Source organism: Leguminivora glycinivorella, chromosome 10 (genome assembly GCF_023078275.1).
Source record: "Leguminivora glycinivorella isolate SPB_JAAS2020 chromosome 10, LegGlyc_1.1, whole genome shotgun sequence".
In the NCBI taxonomy this organism is placed as follows: Eukaryota; Metazoa; Arthropoda; class Insecta; order Lepidoptera; family Tortricidae; genus Leguminivora; species Leguminivora glycinivorella.
This window is the reverse complement of record NC_062980.1, coordinates 24981227-25003908: the sequence shown is the minus strand read 5'-3', so window position 1 is coordinate 25003908 and position 22682 is coordinate 24981227. Positions and strand designations below refer to the sequence as shown.

General features: G+C 38.9%; 1 protein-coding gene across 1 annotated transcript in view; it reads left to right on the top strand.

Annotated features, from left to right (window-relative positions):
• The first annotated feature begins 291 nt into the window (after positions 1-291).
• The window catches only part of LOC125230490 (protein hairy), a 39019-nt gene continuing 16628 nt past the window's right edge, over positions 292-22682 (top strand). The window contains exon 1 of the mRNA XM_048135652.1: positions 292-384. Coding sequence (XP_047991609.1) covers positions 331-384 — 54 coding nt within the window. The 5' untranslated portion in view covers positions 292-330. The remainder of the gene's footprint in view (positions 385-22682) is intronic.

The following is a 22682-nucleotide window of genomic DNA, read 5'->3' as shown; positions in this document are numbered from 1 at the left end:
CTTACGTTTTAGTTTAAGCCAAAACGTATTCAAACATCAGCCGGTATACCCCTAGGTGTACTAGCTGATTGCAATTTTAAATGAAGATTTAACTCGTAGCACCTTTGCCCTATAACACTACCAGCAATACTCATATCATGGCTACCTATTTTATTTATTTACCCCTTCGAACAACCACCTCGTCACACCTATATGACCTATGTAAATGAGGCATTAGACGCCCGTGCCGGTCGCGTGTCGCGTCGCCACGCGCGTCGCGTGCCCGGCCGCCAGTCGCGCGCCGACCGCGCAGCGCATCGCACGCGGTGATGACACAGTGAGTGAGTGACAATGGTTACCGGTGTCGGGCAGCCGGCCGCGCCGGAGAAAAAGGAGAATAGGAGGGTAAGTTTTTTTTCTAGTGATTTTTAGGCTAACGGGAAAAATGTGTTTTTCAGGTTATCGGTTTCCAGTAGTATACTTAAACAGAAGTTTATTGTTTAACGTTTTTCATTTTGACCAATTAGTATGAGATTTTTTTCAGTAGGTAAAATTTTTTCGGTTGTTGCGGTAGGTACTTTCGAAGGATTATACATTATTTTTAATATATTTGTAATATAATATGTGTGATTTTTTTTATTTTGGAAAATTTTAAGCAAAACTTATGAGTTTTCCAAGTGATAGCTTTTCAGTATCGTACAGAAGTTTTTTTTTAATGCCGACTAGTTAGTATTAGTATACGAAAATTTTGCAACATTTTGGCATTTAGGTACTCTTGGATGATTATATTATATATTATTATAATACACTCTTTTTATTTTATATATATATATCTTTTCGTTTTGCACGTAATCGGTTTTTCTTATAGTGTTGTCTTTTTTTTGTGAATTTTAGTGATGTGGAAAAGCAGAAATTATGAGTTTTCAACGTAATGGTTGGTTGGTTCAACGTTGGTTTTCAGTCGCGGTTATTTAATATTTTTCATTTCGGATACCTACCCACAGATTATGCATAATAATTATTATAGTTCGTACTAATAATTATTAAAAAAAAAACTGTTTTATTTCGGATTATATAGGTATTCACTTATTATATTTTTCAATTTCTACCTACACCTTGCAGCCCGCAATCCCTTTAGGTTTTTTCTAGTGATGTGTTTTTATTTGATTGTTTTTAGTGTAGGTATCTAAAATCATAACAGGAAATAATGAGTTTTCTACGTGATTCATTTTAAAACTTTTAAGCCGTGGTAATGCTAACTGAAGTGTTTTTTTACTCCTTTCATGACAAACTCTTATGGGAAATTAATTTAACTTTGGTACCCAACTGATGATAGTAGTTATTACTTTTTTATTTTAAATAATAATAACGCTTCGTAGCCTCCGCGGCTCAACTACAGTACAAATGATTACCCACAGTTTGAAAAACCTAATTCAAAAATGCTTCCACAAGCCAAGAATATGAAAGATGTTAACCCTCTTGCGCCGCGCACACTGGGAAAACACTGTAACTTGTTGTTCAGCGCTTGATTAGTATGTACACATTTAATGCTTTTTACACATTTTTATTATAATGATGTAAAAATATTACAAAATTATTAAAACAATCTTCATGCTAATTATATCCTATAAAAAGACATCAACGCGTAAAACACGTAAGTATAATTAAACACTTTAAAAACTTCTTTTTAAACCCTGCCGCAGCTGCTATTAAAAACGTAATATAATCTATGACTGTTATGTTATCTTTTAACGCATTTCATGCCTCGGCATATACAAATAGAAATAGCTACTGAAGGTGCAACCGTGCAAGAGTTTAAATAAGCGTTGCTGTTGATAAGATTAGGAAAGTACCTGCTTATCAGCTGTAGTGAACAGGTTATTTTTATGATACTCGTATGTCGAGATTTTTTATATTTACGGCGGCAAACATACAATAATAACCTAACCACAAAATTAAAATTTTGAAAAACCCCCGACCGCGACCTAGTGGACCGATTTTCATGAAACATGGCTAAGATCACTCCCGACTAACACAGCTTTCAAATAAAAAAACTAAATGGAAATCGGTTCATCCGTTCAGGAGCTACGATGCCACAGACAGACACACACACAGACAGACAAACAAACAGACAGACAGACAGACAGACAGACAGACAGACAGACACGTCAAACTTATAACACCCCGTCGTTATAGCGTCGGGGGTTAAAAACCGACGGATGATAAGCAGAGTCCGTGGCTTAGTACGTTTTCACATTATCCGATCCGATATTGTATGTATGTCGGAAGAATTTCAAAGGCAAAAATCAAAGATGGCGGCTGGGATATTGGCCCTACATCCGATATCGGATCGGATAATGTGAAAACGGACTTAGGGACGCCTGCAACTCTGGAAGTGTTACATACACGTTGCCGGCTCGGTTTTTAATAAATATGTTACTAATTTTGTAATATTTACCGTCCCTAATAGGGTCCATGTTATCATTTTATGTAAAATTTTACGTGTACTTGAAAGCAAATAAATATTTCTATCTCTCTCTATGTCTATCTATTTATTTTTGTATGTTATAGTGAGCTGAGATAAAGAAAGATGAGAGCTATGAGTCATTTCAGGCATATCGTGGGATATTTATATTATTTATCGGTAATCGAAGTATATTAGTGCCGGATTCTCTCTTCTAGTAACTGATACCAAGACTTATTTACATAGGATTTACATACTTAATTAATACTAAGAATCGTACCTCGATTTTATAGCGCCACCTATTAAATACTATTAACTACACTGATGATGCCTACAAATTTATTTTTTTCAAAATGTGTATGATTTTAAAACAAAGAAATATGTCATTTGTTCTTATAAAACATAAAAACAGGAAAAAATATTTGGGGAAAATATGATTTTGGCCACTTCCAGGCTGCGAACAGCGCCATCTAGTTTTAAGCCTAAAAGGCACATTTCAGGGGTACGCTTCTTTGTACGGTCTTTGTCAGTTCAGTATTAAATCGTTCTTGTCGGTAATCGAAGTATATTACTGCCAGCGTTTCTTGGCTCTTCTAGTAACTTATATCCTGTTTTTTTCAATAGAGAAAAGTACTTTGTGCTCCATGAGCATAATAAAGACACAGGCTTAGTAGGCACGGGCACTCAATGACTGTTTTACCCAACCTACCTAAGTATAGCTACGTGTTGTCCACGCTAATTTTACGGACACGCGCGCAAAATAACGCGTCACGCTGATCGTGCGTGCGTGTAACACTAGAAACACGCATTTCGTGCGCGTGGAATAACATGCGGAGAGCACGAAATACTCCTTGTAAATTCGTACAGCCGCCTTCGAATAAGTACTTATAGAAGTATTAGGATGGCCAAACTCTCATAAATATCTGAATCCGCCTCTATCCAGGGACTTCGAAAGGGTTCTTCAAAAAATGAGTGTAAAGATTTCTAAAGGGCAGGCAACGCGCAAGTGACACATCAGGTCCCGTAGCCGAGTGGTATTTCTGCGACGCCAAACGCCGCAGAAATGCGGTCTGGCTCTGTCGCGCCAATACACAAGAGCAATAGAGATAGATTGGCCTGGAGTTGCAAGCTTACGGTGACTGCTTACGATGGACGGTGAGCCGTATGCTTATTTGCCAACATGCGGTATAAAAAAATGACGCTTTTGATAATATTGTGCATATATTAGGAACACCCGAATCACCCGATATCGTATCGGATAATATTGGAATGCTTTTGCGATAAAAATAAAATCATCAAGTCACATTTGGATCTTGATCTAGGATGGAGCTAAGACCAAAATCCGAATCGATCCATAAGATCTACGAACGGTGCACGGTAGCAGACTATGGTGAGTCATGCGTAGGCGCGAAGGCGTAAGATAATTGTCGTGAGAACTGAGAGCAGTGAGAGCGCGTCTACGCCTACGCGACTACGAGCTATGGTGCGGTAGACGAATTATAATGCGTACAAGGATTAAAGGGTACCAAGGAGGCAGTTACGCCATGACCCCTACATCTTGATCATACGATACGGTACGATAATACTCTTTATCATACTGCATATTTTACTGTGTATTATGCTGGTGCTGGTGGCCTAGCGGTAACAGCGTGCTACTTTCGATCCGGAGGTCGCGGGTTCGAATCCGGCTCGAGGTTTTCTGAACTTATGTGCGAAATGTCATTTGATATTTGCCAGTCGCTTTTCGGTGAAGGAAAAACATCGTGAGGAAACCAGACTAATTCCAATAAGGCATAGTTACCCTTCGGGTTGGAAGGTCAGATGGCAGTCGCTTTCGTGAAACTAGTGCCTGCACCAAATCTTGGGATTAGTTGTCAAAGCGGACCCCAGGCTCCCATGAGCCGCGGCAAATGCCGGGATAACGCAAGTGAAAGAATAAAACGCACTAGGTCTTGTTTAATACATTTATTAAGTTAAATAAATACACAATGCTCGACTGTCCTGACTCCCATAAAACGCGCGCGGGCTGACTTTTTCTAATTGACAGCTCGACCACAGAGAACAGAGCTGTCAGTTAGGGTTACGTTCAGAATCTAGCTTAAATACATCATAATCATCATCGTTCCGCTTACATGATATTAGGAATTATCAATATAATGAGACAAAAGGTATATGATTAATCCATGTTTTGTATAAATTAGGCGGCATTTCTAACACAAGGAGGATGATGATTATACTTTGTGTTATACTCTTTAAAATGAGAAACGTCGCTAATAGCGATAGCGTCTGAAGATGTAAACTTGTAAACTGTGTAATGTGTTTTCATCGCAAATATTCTTTATATTACGAAACCGAGGCCTTATTGGAATTAGTCCGGCTTCCTCACGATGTTTTCATTTACCGAAAAGCGACTGTCAAATATATTATTATTTTAAATATCAAATGACGTTTCGCACATTAAGTTCCGAAAACTCATTGGTACGAGCCGGGGTTCGAACCCGCGACCTCCGGATCGAAAATTGCACGTGATAGAAAAAATGTTAAAGATATGAAAGTATTAAATTAAAGTTAAATACGTTAAAATAACTAAAGTGAAGGTAGTTAAACTAATAATTGTATTGCAACATTTCCAAGAATATTTAGGGAAATCTATTTCAGTGCTTATGCTGTTAGGTAGAAAGGTAGGTAATCGATTCGAAATAAAAAGAAAAGTAATTGAGAAAATAAAAACATTTATTCATATTTACTTACATTTATTTTGTCACTTCCAAGATTATAAATCCAGAATACCACGTAGTAAATTAGGCACTATTTTAATGTACCAAAAATCAATGTATTAATTTTATACATAAACCAAAATTCCAAAGTAGGACACGAAGGTGCGGAGTTTAGCCTTTAAGACTTGTATTGTCAGCTAGGGTCAGAGCAAGAATGTCCCCTCCACCGATGGACAACCCCTTTTTATGCTAAACTCCCCACCTTCATCGAACCAACTTGATCATTACAACTTCCGGTTTTAAATATTCACTTGATCGTTATAACTTCCGGTTTTAAATATTCATGTAATTTCCTTAAAACTACTTATTTTACAGTTAGAATTTCAGAAAAGTCATTTTAGATTTATCTCAATACTATTTATAACTTATTACGTCACAAAATCATATGCGAAATCCAAATAAACAGAGTATGTTTCCGGTTATCAACATTCTAGTAAATTAAGTTTATGATATTTTATCTAACACGGCCATTCTGATAGATACTTCGTTCTCGAAGTATCAACAAATAGTACTGAACATGCACAATATTTTAAAAGCTAATGTATGTATACATACATATGTACAGTTGTACACACATGTGCACACACACGTACACACACAAATATATATGTATGTAAGTACACATATGTACACACATACACACACACACACACATGGTAAGTATTATTGTTTCATAATCAATCCTTCACATGTAATTCATAATCGTAAATAATTATACTTCATACTGTGTACGGCCATCACCCGCTGTCGGTGAAGCTTAATCACCCGCGACAGTGATGCCGGGCACCAGCCAAAATAATAATCTTAATAGTCACTTTTTAATCATATAACAATTCATAAATACAACCATCATCAATAATATTTTAATATCATATTTCATTAATTAAAACGTATACATATAATAATTAATTTAAATACAACCATCATCGATAATAATTGAATATCATATTTCATTATTTAAAACGTATTCTTCAAATTCACCAGGCCATAGCCGCAACTTATCTTTAGCTACGGTTATGTTCCTTAAATAGCCAATACCTCTTAATGAATACCTGTCATTATCCTCTATGTTTATTATTTCGTAAGGACCTTTATATTTAGCACTTAACTTATTATGTCGCCTATGGTCCTGACTAACATAAACAGTATCTCCCACATTATACTGAATATTGTCCCTGCGAGTTGAATCAAAACGTTCCTTTGAATTTTTAGCTACAATTTTCAAACGCTGCTGTGCTAATAACCTGTCAGCCCTGACGTCTATTATTTCATCGTTATCGTGTAATACCTCATCTAATCGAGCCTGCACAGTAGGGATGTTAGAGTTTCTGCCAACAAGTAACCGTATTGGTGAAAATCCTGTAGATTTTTGGACTGTAGTGTTCAAAGAAAGTTGGACTTTACTTAAAACGTTCGGCCAATCTGACACGTCAACGCAAGTGGTACTTAGCATGTTAGTAATTGTAGCCACATAACGCTCAACCTGCCCATTTCCACGAGGGGTCCCCGTGGAAATCATATGATGCCTCACTTGCCATTCTTCAAATAATTCTCGAATTGGCCGGGAATTAAAATTGGTGCCTCGGTCAGTTACGATTAAAGAAGGTGTTCCGAACATAATAACAGTATCACGAACTTTATTAACTAGTTCGTGAGCACCCATTGTTTTAAGCGGCTTCAAAATACAATATTTAGTGAACCCATCAATTATTATTAGCAAATATTTGTAGCCATTGCTAGATAAAGGGAATGGCCCAGTGCAATCTAAGTGAACTGTATGAAAGGGTATGGGAGTTTTATCTATCGGATGTAGCATTCCTTGTTTTGGTCCACAATGACTTTTCTTTTCGACACAAATCCGACAGTGATCTATATATTTTTTTACAAATTTAGATATACCCGGAAACCAAAAGTACTCAAATATTTTTTGAAGGGTTTTTTCGGAACCAACGTGGCAATTGTCATCATGGAACAATCGTAGAATGCTCAACCTACTTCCTTTGGGTACATACAATTTCGGCGCAGACGTGGGGTCGGCTTTGTAATATAAAATATTATTTTGAACCATATACTGATTATTATCTAAATCACCTGAACGTACTCTTTCGATTAAAGCCTGAGTCTCTAAATCCTGATCTTGCGCAGTCTCTAACCAAGAACGGGGCGAGTTAATGAGATTAATAGACTCAATTCTTGTAGTGTCAGCCTTTTCGTTTGAAGTTTGGGAAATAGCAGCTGACTTTTCATTTGATTCTGGGTTTCGACTAAAATAGTCTACATGACTGACGTACTGGCCTTTCCTGTACTCAACTTCAAACGAAAAGTCCTGCATGTAGCTCCACCATCGCGCCACTCGTGGTGATATGTCTCTCTTATTAAACGTTGATTTTATTGCGTTACAATCGGTAATTATTTTAAATTCTATCCCCAAAAGGTAAACGCGAAAATGTTTCAATGCATTATATATAGCCAGAGTTTCCAACTCGTAGGAATGGTATCGTGATTCACAGGGGCTCGTTCGTTTACTGAAATAGGCTATAACTTTATTTAATCCGTCATGTTTTTGTAGAAGTACCGCGCCATAACCTATTGAACTAGCATCGGTATGCAATTCCGTCGGTAGTTCGGGATTAAATATTGTTAGTAAAGGTTCTTTTGTCAAATGGTCAATTACATAATCACGAGCCACCTGTTGTTCTGATCCCCATTCCCACGTTTGGTCATTCTGTAGTAGTTTAGTTATACAAGCCGTTCGATGCGCAAACTCCGGAATAAAGCGTCTAAAATAACTTGCAAGGCCCATAAATTGCCTAACCTGTTTTATGTTTGTTGGGATAGGTGAATTAACTAAAGCAGATATCTTTTTTTGACTCGGCTTAACGCCTTGTTGTGATATTGTTCTGCCAAAATATTCGATACTAGTTTCAAAAAATTTACATTTTTTTATATTGATGGTAAAACCTGCATCACTCAAGGCCTTAAGCGTTTGGTCTAAATAATCAAGTCCTTCCGAAATAGTAGTAAAAGGTATTAAAAGATCGTCTATGTACACCAAGAGAAATTTTAAGTCTTTAACTGCTTTAGTTATGGCTTTTTGAAAAACTGAGGGTCCGTTGCAGATTCCGAAAGGCATTTTTAAAAATTCATATTGATTGTCGCTAGTAACAAACGAGGTATATTTTGTGGCCTCCGGTGCCACAGGTATTTGGTAAAAACCGTTTTTCATATCAATTGATATAAAGTATTTTGCTTTCCCCAGACGATCTATCTGGTCTTCGATGAGGGGAAGAGGGTACCGTTCCTTTTCTATTATTTGGTTCAAAGATCTATAGTCAACACATAATCTATCACTACCGTCAGCTTTTTTTACCAATAATACAGGGCTCGCAAACTCAGAATCACTTTCTCGTATGATATTTTTACGTAGTAAATCATTGACAATATTTTGCACCTTCTCCCTCTCAATCGGAGCCATTCGATAAGGTCGATAATGAATTATTTTATCACTTTTTAATCCAATATTTAGTTGCCCCGTTTTTACTGTGCTCATGTAATCATCTGTTGGAAAAATAGAAGGATATTTTTTAAAAATATCAACTACCCTACTCTGCAAAGATTTTTCCAAGTGTTCCAGACGCAATAAGAGATCATTTATTTTGGAATTATCTTCAATTAAGCAAATTTGGGGCTGTATCTCATTACTACTAGTTCGTACTAAAACACTGCCAGTTGAATCTGTTACGATAGCTACGTCACCATTCTCTACCGCATCCCGTCCGATTAAACAGTCATAATGAAGATCATCATCCTTAACGATATTTAGTTTCAGTTCAAAGCAAACTTCACGTGTCCGAATTGTCGCCTTAGTAGTAGCAAACACGTGAAGTTTACCATTGCCTACACCGTCATAATATAAAGAACAAGGTAAGAAGGAACACCCAAGACGTTTTGCCACAGATTCTCTAATAACACTACAATCAGCTCCAGAGTCCAATAATGATTCAACAATAGTATCATTTATACAAATTCTTGTTATTTTCTTGTCTAGTCATTTTGGTTCAGATTCAGCGCTATTCATGTTTTTGGCTTGCTGTTGAGAGCGCTGGAAACATCTATCGGGAGAATGACCCATTTTTTTGCAAACTGTACAAGCCACACGATGAAAACATTTTTCGAACGAGTGACCAACCTTGTTACAGAACGAACAAGTAGTCTTCGTGCTTTGAATGTTTTCACTCGGCAATTCTTTATTATTGGACTGAGGAATATTTTTAGGGCAGCGGTTCATCAGGTGTCCATTCTTTCCACAAAGAAAACAATTTTTTTCCTCCTTGCGCAATTCATTATTTGATTTAAAGCGTTTAAAATTATTTGTATTTGTCGATTGTGAAACACTTTCTGCAGGTCTTTTTTTGATACCTTCTCATAAGAGGAAAGTAATGTTATCAAATCTTGAGTTGAACCTACCGCACTATTTAAACTCGATATTCTCACATTCACCTCGCTTATACCCCCACATACTAGTTCTATCAGTTGAGATTCCGTAAAAGCTACTTTTGTGTTACGTAGCAATCTGATCTTTTCCCTAGCGTATTCACAATAGGTATCGGCTAAATCAGAAGTATACGTGACAGCTTTAGATAATCTTTCAGACAAATTCTTTTTTTCAGGATATAAATCTATAATGTCTTTACGCAAAACTTCCCAAGACCGCTCGGTCTCCGGCTCCCAAGTCTCGAACCATAATAAAGCAGAGCCCCTGAGGGCCTTACCGGCTTTAGCTGCTTGCTGGATGCTGCTCCATTTCATTTCGGCACCAAGCTTCTCGATTGATCTGCACCATGCCTCAGCTCCGTTGTCGTTCTTCTCGGGGTCGAATAACGGCAGTGCGACATCATCATGCCGCTGATTGGATGTCACTGCGTCGCAAATAGCTTTCACGAGGGACTCCAAAATTGGGGACTGCTCCATGGCTTGTGAACATAAAACAAACAAAAAAAAAAGGTATTAGGGGCGTGGTCTTGTTTTTTTCTTTAACGATCCAACTTCTGATGATAGAAAAAATGTTAAAGATATGAAAGTATTAAATTAAAGTTAAATACGTTAAAATAACTAAAGTGAAGGTAGTTAAACTAATAATTGTATTGCAACATTTCCAAGAATATTTAGGGAAATCTATTTCAGTGCTTATGCTGTTAGGTAGAAAGGTAGGTAATCGATTCGAAATAAAAAGAAAAGTAATTGAGAAAATAAAAACATTTATTCATATTTACTTACATTTATTTTGTCACTTCCAAGATTATAAATCCAGAATACCACGTAGTAAATTAGGCACTATTTTAATGTACCAAAAATCAATGTATTAATTTTATACATAAACCAAAATTCCAAAGTAGGACACGAAGGTGCGGAGTTTAGCCCTTAAGACTTGTATTGTCAGCTAGGGTCAGAGCAAGAATGTCCCCTCCACCGATGGACAACCCCTTTTTATGCTAAACTCCCCACCTTCATCGAACCAACTTGATCATTACAACTTCCGGTTTTAAATATTCACTTGATCGTTATAACTTCCGGTTTTAAATATTCATGTAATTTCCTTAAAACTACTTATTTTACAGTTAGAATTTCAGAAAAGTCATTTTAGATTTATCTCAATACTATTTATAACTTATTACGTCACAAAATCATATGCGAAATCCAAATAAACAGAGTATGTTTCCGGTTATCAACATTCTAGTAAATTAAGTTTATGATATTTTATCTAACACACGCTCTTACCGCTAGGCCACCAGCGCTTTTTGATTAGGCACCTATCACACCAAATTTAATCTAAAACGAGAAGTGACTAAGTCATAATTACCAGGGCGGGTAACTTACGCGTGGGATCGGAGCTATTAAAGACATCCATCACCCGATAGCATCGGCTGCGCCGCTGGCGCCCACGCGCCGCCTACGGAGGCGCTAAAACTGGATTGATTTGATTAGGGCGATCTGTGGTGGTGATGGTGGGTGATAATGATGCTGATAAGCAAAGACATCATATGGACAGACAAGTCTAAGAAAAAAACGTAGGGAACCATCTATGTAGAGAAATGTACCTATGTACGGTCGCCTAGATGGCGTGACCTTTGGTAAATTCTCGGCGTGATCTTTTTAAAAAAACTTTTTAGGAACTAAACCTTTATTTTCCATAGAAAAATGACGCTAACATTCATATCGTCACTACTTTTAAAAAATCTCGTATCTCACGCTGTTCCTCAAAGTTAAAACGCAGTAAGTCTATATGCATTCCATACATATTTACTACAATTTTCTTTTCCCCTCACTAGCTCGGAAACACGTGTTTTGTCCTTTAATACCAGCGGGTAAAAACGCATTTTATCCACTAGTGAGTAAAGTAATTTGACCTTGAATAAAGTCAAATTAACTGCTTTAAAATTGATAAAAGTAGGTGAATCAGGTAATAAAGATGATTTACCACCTGTGGAACTACTGGAAGCAGTGATAAACGCATTTTTGGCGTTGTAGTTTCCTCGCTATAGTGAGGGGAAAAGTTTTGTGTTACACTCGGGTGCAAATGTATTTTACTTCTCGTGTGTTAAAAAACTCGCAAGTTCAGGATTCTATTCTCGAACCACTCGCTTCGCTCGTGGTTCAACTATAGAATCCTTTCACTTGCTCGTTTCTCAATTCCACACTCGGCGTTAAAATACAACTTTGCCCCCTTGTATAACAAATAACTATTTCATTGACAGACGAAGATACGATTTTTTTTAAAACTTTAAAAGTAGTGACGATATGTGATAATTTTAACACACATACCTATCAAGTTAAGGAAATAGGCCAAACTATTAAAATTGAGGTTGAGGAGCCTGTGTCAAGATACTGTGTATAGATAGATATGGCAGTCTATGCACTATGGCTACACATTTTACTTTAACAGTAATCCATACTAATATTATAAATGGGAATGTGTGTGTGTCTGTTTGTTTGTCCGTCTTTCACGGCAAAACGGAGCGACAAACTGACGTGATAATTTAAGTGGAAATATTTGAAGGGATGAAGACTATGGCACAGGCTACTTTTTGTCTCTTTCTAACGCGAGCGAAGCCGCGGGCAACAGCTAGTTATCTATATACTTATAGCCACTCGATCCTCTTTTGCTACTACGCAAAAGGGCTTCCTTGGCACCCATCCGGTCTCAACCCATTCAAACATTTTATGGCAAGAAATAATCGTGAACTCTACTCCGTGACTAAAGTTCCAACTAATTTGAAATGCTACAAGCATTATAGACCAGCCGGTCTACCCGAAGTGACAATCTTTGACGCTACGTGGCGATCGAAAGGCAGTCTGGCTCTGTCGCACCACTGCAAAAAATCAGGGAGAGCTAGCTACCACAGATAGCTACGAAGAGTAAGTAATTGTGACGTTGGCTAGGCGCCAAGGACGTCTATAGCCACGTGTCGGCGCATGCCGGAAGCCCGTCCGCTCCCACGCCACGCAAAGCTAAAACCACAGACCAAAACGTCGTATCACATCGCGTCATCGGATTTGACAAATCTAAACTTTATTGACGTGGCAATACGGATCACAGGACGCGCCTTCGTGAATTCTAAACCTTATCTACATAATGTGTCATTGACATTGGTGCGCGAATTTCACAAATTTAACCTTTAGTAATATCAGAATACGGACCACAGCACGTGCCTTTGCGATTGACACATACTAAATTTTATAGGGGGATACGCCCTTTTAGAAATGAAGTCAGACTTGGCACGCGCCTAGCGCCAACACCTGCGGAACTAAAGATCATAAAATCGCGTTCAACCTCACGGCAATTTGAACTGAATTTGATAGTAATAAGATGCAAATTTTATTAAATTTAGCTTACGACTTACGGCTTTCTAGTTTAAAGGGGCAGTAACGTAGTGAGTTGTTAGTGTAATATTAGTTCTAATTTCTTTGGCATAAAGTGTTATTTTAGTTTAGAGTACATACGTATATTTTAGCGCCAGGTCATGCAAAGGTTAAGATTAAACCGAGCGTATCATAATCATAACATTACACTGGCGTTGTTTGGGTTTCCCTCACACTTTTGAACATAAATATAATATAATATGCATAGTAGCTCACTCTAGTACCATAGACTTTTCGCTCTAGGTAAGCCCCCCCCCACATCTAGCTTCTCGCGAGCGTAGCGTCGGGCCAACTGTATGGGCAAAGCCCACGCGAGACGTCGACGCGGCGTCTTTTTTTTCATACAGTTGGCCTGATGCTACGCTCGCGAGACGCTAGATGTGAGGGGACCCTATGTGAGTTTTCACATTATCCGATCCAATATCGGATGTAGGAAGGATGTTAAAGGCAAAAATCAAAGATGGCGGCTTTAATGTACCTATAGGATATCGGTCCAATATCCGATATCGGATCGGATAATGTGAAAACGCACTAACACTGTCTATGCAGTCTGCCGACGTAGCCGAAGGCACTTGCACAACTGGAATGCCAGTCCACTTACCAGTATTTTTTTATGTGGCTCTGGCTGGCATGCCAGTTATGCAAGCTACAGGCATAATGTATCGCAGGCCATCTAGCGTCAATCATGTGTGCCCTACTGATGCGTCTGCGTCGTAAACGTCGTAAAGCTTTTAATACACGGCGCTAGACATATAATGTAGACAGAGCGTGTGCCAACGATAGCTGCCAACGTGATATGTCTCAAACGTCACCAGATTTTATTTAGAGAATTCTGCGAACCCTTGATATCATCTCGGCAGACGATATAGTGTTTGTAAGGAGGTAAAACTAGAAATGATAAGACCGGTCGTCTGATTCTATTTTTAACCCCCGACGCAAAAACGACGGTGTTATAAGTTTGACGTGTCTGTCTGTCTGTCTGTCTGTCTGTGTGTGTCTGTCTGTCTGTGGCATCGTAGCTCCCGAACGGATAAACCGATTTAAATTTAGTTTTTTTTTGTCTGAAAGCTGAGTTAGTCGCGAGTGTTCTTAGCCATGTTTCATGAAAATCGGTCTACTATGTCGTGGTCGGGGGTTTTTCTAAATTTTAATTTTGTGGTTAGGTTATTAACTCCCAAGTCGCGAAAAGTTATAGGTTCGTTCGTGGAATTGTAAACCGTAGACTCAATTTGATATAAACATATATTGACCGGGATACGTGTCTTATGTAGACTGTGATTACCTTTTTGATTGAAATATCGGGAACACGACAAAAATCAAAACGGTAATCAACTAACCACGGTCTATATCCCGAAAAAAAAAGTAAGTCTAATGAAAATACTTAACCGTGAATCATTCAAAACTCAATAATTATTGTAGTTCAAAATATTGTCAATCGCATTGGTTCTTAGATTTGTTTCATTAAACTGACTGGATGCTGCTTTTGTGTGTCACGGGAATCATGGGACGCACGCAGAGGCAGCACTCGCCAGGGTTTAAGAAATATATGAGAGTTTATGGAATCTAAAATGAACTATTAATGGGTGAAAGTGATTGACCAAGGACATACTATTTCTATGCATGTGCATCACAAAACCCCATAATCTTCTCGATTCACTCCCACATACTCGTAGCTGCAGTAGGTATAGATATACAGTAGGTATATTAATAAACAAGCAGCCGATCAACGTGAGGCTTACATAACGCGGGACAGATTACACCGCACGTGACAAGCCCACATTGATGTGACACATGCTCTATGCGGTACCACTCGTTTACACTATCTGCGGTCTGTTTCACCAAAGTGTTTGTCCCCCGACAGTGACTCTTCGAGTCTTCGCCGTTCACGGCCTGTTCAACAAGGAAATATTAACGCTAAATTATGCAGCCCCAGAAATAGTCAGAGAATTGTCAGTGAAATAGGCCACTGGATAATACAAGTTAGTAGACACAGCACACTAGTGTACAGTTGTACACTCTAGGCCCGGCAGAAATGAGGAGTCAGTTCTTCTACCGTGGCTTTCCTCAGAAGCAGGAGGATCAATAGTAGGAGAGAAACGCGGCTAAAGCATTTATGTACCTACATTCTTCTTCTCCTAACAAGAAAATAATATGTCAATGTTCCTACTAACTGGATAGTATTCATATTCATATTCATATTCTTTATTATATTTATAATATAACATGTCACATAATAAACATTATACAATTTAGTTATTAACTGTAAATGGGTTAATATATACTTTATTAGGTTACTAACTATTTAAAAATTCTTCATAACTATAGAACGTGTGCTCAAGAAGCCAACGTTTCAGTTTTGACTTAAAGCCAGAGAGAGAAGTAGCTGAGGTGACTGTGTCGGGCAGCTTATTATAAATAGTTGGGCCCATTACATGCGTGACCTTGTTCGACCGCGCGAGTCTTCTTTGTACCGGAAGAAGGCTGCTTGGGTTCCGTAAAGGGCGGCCGGCGTCTGCGCGTGTTTTGTACTCCGAGAGGTTACTGTGAACGTAGATCGCTATCTGGTATATAAGTATGGATGGCAATGTGAGAATACCTAACTCTTTGAAGTGAGGTTTCGCTGAGGAGTCTTGAGGCACCTGCGCTACTGCTCGTACGGCTCTCTTTTGTAGCCTGAAAATGCGCTGCCAGTCCGCCGCACGTCCCCATATTTCCGTGCCGTATTGCAACAGCGAATGAATCGTAGCAAAATAGCTCGCTCTCACAACATTTCGGGGTACGACACGCGCGAGACGGCCTAGTGCGAAGCATGCTCCACCCAGTTTGCTACATAACAGATCGATATGGTTGGCCCATGTTAGTTTTTGATCAATCACGAAACCCAAAAAAGTGGTGAACGTTGCCTGCTCCAAGTTTACACCGCCAGCTTGAACGCTCAATGGTCTTGGTGTTCGGCCTCCTACGTGGAAGTGGAGGACGTGGGTTTTAGTGAGGTTGAGGGCTAACCCATTCAATCCAAACCAATTGAACAATTGAGACAAGTGAATACTTTTATTTGAATTTTAGGGCGTCTACTTGTTTGTTATTTATAATTCGCTCTTGCAACAACGGACTGGCATGAAAATCTCCTGACTTAGATGATACATACTCAGGTGCGACTAAGGTCAATCACTGGCCAGTTTATAATAATAATAAAAAAAAACATTTTGCTTTTATAATACCCAATCGATACAAAGCATTCAATCAAAATTTGATACTAAAGCCTGACTACGCGCCATGTCGTGGAATTTCATTAGAACTATCTCCTCGTAAGTACTATACTGAGCTGTCACCGCATACATCATAATAACAGCACCCTATTGACAAAAGTCACATATCAGGTTTTTCATAGAGGTATAATCAAAAAATATTATTAGGTAAAATGAGAGAGAAATAGTCAAGGATTATAAACGTGAGTTTAAACTTTACCTATTGCAAGACGGGTCGTTTAAAACTCAGCCGAGAGTTTCAGCAGCGGTCGCTAGTCGGGAAACTCGTTCGCGCCCGCACCGTAGTTATTACGTAGCGCCAGACGCCGTCTATTTTACTCTGCCAGACACATTCACACAGCTTTCCCAACGCGAAGATCAGCCGGCCAGTATAATTTGACTCAGACTAAGAAAAATTACGAATCATTTATTCAGCAAATAGGCCACAGGGGTACTTTTACACACCTTTTACACGTCATATAAGTATACAGAACATAATGGAATTATATTTTAACCCAGTTTATTTTTCTTCTCCCTGCCCCGTCATTTTACCGCGGCTCATAACAACCTGATCAGATGCACGCTTTGGTATCTATCTACTTCCAAGTAATTCCCTAGTTTTACTAAGACGAAACTGACCTCTGACCTTCGACCCAAAGAGCAAACCTAGGTATTATCGGGACTACATCGGTTTCCCTGCGATGGTTTCAAGAAATGTCTCAGATCACATGTCATTGTCGGCTGAGGCAGAGACGAGGTCAACATCAAACATGTGATCTGAGTATTGACAATGCGCTTACCGCTGCGCCGCTGCGCAGCGTTATGTCATTTTTCCTACATTTCGTTCGCATCGCATGCATTCAAATCTGCGTGAATCGCATAAAACGATCACTTCCTTAAGATTATTCCAAGTTTTCCAAACTCCCGTGAGACTCAAATATATTTAAAACGTTTTAAGCGGGTTACCTATTCATGTTTAAATATTCGAAATACCGCTCGACATCTTACGATCCATTTCCATGTCGAGCGTTATTTTGACTTGAGTAACCCGCTAAAATATTTTGGATAGTACCTAACCTACATTTGTACGATTAATAAGATTACGCATACATTATGAATACTTAAGGTACAGCGGGGCAAATCTCGACTGGGGGGCAAATGTAACTGGTCCATTTATCCATGTTTTACAATGTTTACATTATTAAATAGAGTGTCCACCGGTTGTATATGGTAGGCGTGTTCAGTGAATCTGAATACATGTACAACTCAACATCATAGTGTAATAATTGAAAAAATGGATCAGTAACAATTGCCCCCCTAGTCGAGATTTACCCCGCTGTGCCTTACTAAAAATCAATAGTACAACGCAACGTAAGTAATTTTAACGTCTGCATCTGCGTCTTACCATTAAAAACGGAAAATAATCCTTAAAATTCCCCGCGAATAAGACTGAACATTCAATATCCCGTTTCCCGTGTTGTTGGCTAATGAGTGACATTATGTATGCGGACTGGGCGCGTGCCAGTGTGGATATTCTCATCGCATCAAAGGTTCATGATGTTACTAATACTGACTAGTACTTTGACCGCTGCGTTTCCCGGCTCCGTTGAACAAAAAAATACACACCGTGGCCAGTAAAATAGGAAAGCCTCAGATTGTCATCTGTGATCACATGCGTTTAACACATAAAACAGTCGTATCGTATGCTTTAGTACTTGGTTACTAACATAATTATTTACTAATATACTACAGCAAAAAACAGTCCCTCTGCCTATTCTGGCTCAGGTCTAGTCGATATTTTCCTATTGGCTGTTAATAAACGCTGTGGATAATTGGATATGCGTTATACTTCCAAAAGGAACGAAACTTCGAACGCTTGAATGAGTCTCGTGGTGCATTACAATGTTCATGTATTATTCAGCTACGGCACCATTCGCACAAAGCTTCTAAGATAATACAGCGATACGATATCGGTTTAAGATCAACAGTTTTTTGGTTGATGAAACGTCACTTTTGACAAGTTTGTGCCTGATTTCTGGGTCGTTAGTAAACCGAAAGTGCCGGCAAGGTTCTTATTGGTATCGTATCACTGATTGTATCGTATCACTGATTGTATCGTATAAACCTTGTTGGAATACGGCCGCTTCTGTATATTCTCGGTGAACACGTGCGGATATCGATTATGGGCACACTACATATGCATGCGATAAGCGCGCGAGGAACATTTTACGATATATACATATACGTGAGCGTCTGCAGAAGGCAAGAGAGGTTTACATACATAAACTCACGCCTGTATTCCCAAAAAGAGGTAGGCAGAGCGCATAAACTACTCAAGTTTCAGTGCTACTATTAGCAATAGGCGGTTGAAAGGATGTACAATGAGCCTAACGTCATTATGACCATAAAAATCGGACGCCTGCGATGGGCAGGACACGTGATTAGAATGAACGAGGCCAGAGTACCCAAACGCCTTCTAGATGGCCGACCGGAGGGCAGCAGAGGTAGAGGCAAGCCCAAGCTCAGATGGTTAGACGGCGTATACCAGGACATCAGGACCCTAGGAGTGAAAAGTTGGAGAAGGAAGGCCACAAATAGATCGGACTGGAGAGACCTGCTTGACCAGGCTAAGGCCCACCCGCGGCTGTAATGCCTCAGATGATGATGATGATGATGATGGTTGAAAGGATACGAAATTGTGACATCGCTCATCGCACCATCGCAGTGATTGGTTGGATTGGCACAATTGCCCCTCCCACAGTCGACTTCTACGATACCCACGGTAGGAAAAAGGCCGGTGAAGGGTACATCTTTAAATAATGACCACAAAATTAAAATTTTGAAAAGACCCCCGACATAGTGGAAGTGGACTGATTTTCATGGAACATGGCTTTAGAACACTCCCGATTAATTCAGCTGTCAAACAAAAATAAGTAAATCTAAATCGGTTCATCCGTTCGGGAGCTACGATGTCACAGACAGACACACACAGACAGATAGATAGGCAGGCAGACAGACAGACACGTCAAACTTATAACACCCGCCGTCGTTTTTGCGTCGGAGGTTAATTAAAGGTAAAATGGAAAAATGGAATGGCGTGTGGTGCCGGGTTTAGAATTTCACCACCCCCTTTCTTCCCGTGGGTGTCGTAGAAGCCGACTGTGGGATATGGGTTAAAATTGTGGCGTAGGCGAGAGGCTGGCAACCTGTCACTGCAATGTCACAATTTTAGTTTTCTTTCAACCTCTTTTTGCCAAGAGTGGCACTGAAACTTGAGTAGTTCATGTGCTCTGCCTACCCCTTTATGGGATACAGGCGTGATTGCATGTATGTAAAATGGAAAAAAAATTGCACCTCCGGCACTCGAACCTGTAACCTTCCAGATTACCGGTCCAGCCGCTCGGACCAACAGAGCCACGGAGGCCCATGTAGAGGCTCTGTGTGCGTAACCGAATGCACAAACGCTCACGATAATATCTCTTTCGTAGCTATCTATCTCTATCGCTCTTGCGTATTGGCGCGACAGAGCCAGACTGCATTTCTGCGGCGTTTGGCCATTCGGTTACGGGGCCTGTTATAATGAGTTTTAATATTTCAACGACTTTAAAACATAAACAAGTCGCTAGAAGCAAGCAACATCCTATCCTCCATAAACAGACCAACACCCGCTGTGTTCATCTCCTTATAAAATACCCGATTTACCTTAAGGGTCATTTCTGCGTGCCGCCGCCTAGGAAAAGTAGCGCAATATTTGAAAATCAAATGGTTTGCGTCAGAGGGAAATGGGCTTAGTGACATGCACGCTGTGCCTTGCCGCGTGCCGCCTGGAAGTGTACACTGCAGACTAATATAAGTTTTTTTTTTTTAATTTATTGAAAACAAAGATTACAATTATACAGTTTCTAGTTTTTTCGCGAAACTTACGTTTAACGGCGAAATGAAGCACTCATTTTCAAATTTAGTACCTTATATTAAAAGACTTATTCTATATAGTGTTAATAGATAATAATATCTTATCAACTACTAATGGCGCTTTTCATTAACGCTTTAAAAACCTGAATTAGCCAAAAAAATCGCTTGTCCTTATCTATCATGTTGACTTATGTATATGTGAGAAAGAGATCAAGCACCCTTTAACTAATCAGTTCAGTAACTATTTTAGAAATGCGAGGGTATTTTTTCATTCAGGCTTTGTACCTAATAGCAACTTTTATTTAAAGATGTTTTTACTTCGACATTCGTCTTCTAATGTACCTAATGTGTTAAATAATCGCGGTGTGATGTAGTAATAAACCACCAAGGTTTTAATGACGAAGAAATCCTGAAGCGTTAAATGGTATAGGATTGGACATGTTCTCAGAAAACCTATACCCACCTTGTCCAGAGTGGCCCCTGGAATATATTACCCGGCAAGAGACCATGCCCTAAATCGACTTGGCGTCGCCCTGTTCAGCAAGAGCTCAGGGTGTTAGTGATGGGGTAGGAAGGGAAGGAAGAGGTTACACAAACTGTCAAAGATCGGAGTAAGTAAGTGGAGAAATATTATTCGAGCCCTAACCCCAACAGGTAACAGGATATAAAGAAGAGAAGTTTTGAATGGTGTCGTATGTATAACACATACTCGTACGCTAACTATAAGTATATTGCAATGCTTATCATATCTCGTGAATTTCTAATAATCCAATCATATTACGCTTACGTACACTCCATTATGCCATATGGTATAGATCTGTGGGGAAACTCGTCAGATCCGACCATTAAAGAGTGCTAAAACTGCAATAAAGCAAGCGATATAAGAGTGATCATGAACGCGGGATACAAAGATACGTGAAGAGAATAGTTCCAAACCCTTAAAATAATGACGTCAGTGGATCAGTATATTTGGAAGCATTGTTTTTTCGGGAGAATATACACATGTTTCGAAAGAAAGGTGACTCCGAATCGTTATCCAAACGATCTCTGTTTATGTCTTCATAACATAAACTCGCCATGGTACAAAAAATGTCAGAAGTATTGATTGTACTGTAGTACCTCTAAACGTGACAAGTTTATATCGTAGGCGGTGTGCTCTGTCCTTAAGTGGGCAGACTTGGCGCGCGTATGACGCCGATCGCCATAATTAAACGCTTTCATGATGCCGCTGAGTGCTTTCCTAATGGTGCGGTTCATATACAGGGTGGAAAATATTCTGCTGTAGTAATTTACGGGGTAACATACACATATACCTACTCAATGCCTACCTACTCAGCAAACTTTTATTATGGGATTCAACCCGAATTCGCGAAAAAATATATATACGTGTACCTAACCTAAGTACATTTGGCTATCAAACCATGACACTATCTGCGTCAATAAATATGTGAGTGTGTTTAGTAAAACGTCCCACTTTTGTCGGTTACCATTACGGCGAGATTTACTTGTATATTTATATAAATAAACTGATAAAGCGGCTTTATAGCAATCGACAAAGTGGGACGTTTTCCCGTGCACACACACATATTTTTTCGCCATATCTAGGCGATAAAAGACATTATGACCTATAATTTGCATCAATATTGACTGTACCTACCTTAAAACTTTCCAATTTACCTTAAGGATATTTTTACCTAACTATTGATTTACCCTTGATTCAGTCTTTACACTGTGCTGTCGAGCTCATGCTAGCCACACTCTTTCGTTTCTTTTCTTGAGATTTTCACCAAAATGTTTATGAATGTCGTTTATTTTATAATCACTTTCTTTCCTGCTTGCCCCACTCTGCAAGTTCTACTAGACTCGAAACTAAAGTTTATTTAATTTAGTCAAGGACCATTTAATACTAGACTGATATAGCCCATACAAAAAAGCGTACCCCTGAAAAAAGCTTATTTTTTGCTTTAAAACTAGATGGCGTTGTTTCGTAACCCGGGAGTGGAAAAAAACATATTTTCACCCATATTTTTACTTGTTTTTATATTATACTATGAATAACTATCAAAAAACTTTATTTTAATATCAAACTATTTACTCAAAACACAATTTTTACAAATTATATTTTTTGGTCGGCCTCGACGTAGTTGTGATCGCTTCGCTGGCTAAGTTTGTTCGCATGTTGTCTAATTATTGCCAAATAAAATGACTAGATGACGTTGGTGGACTAGGAAAATGTCACATCCGTTTCGTTATTCATTAATATAATATACTTAGTGATAATAAACCTATATGTTGAGCTCAAATACGTTCAACAAAACGCAATCATTGTGCCAACAGATGTGACATCCATGTCACATCACAAATGTCATTGTATGATTTATT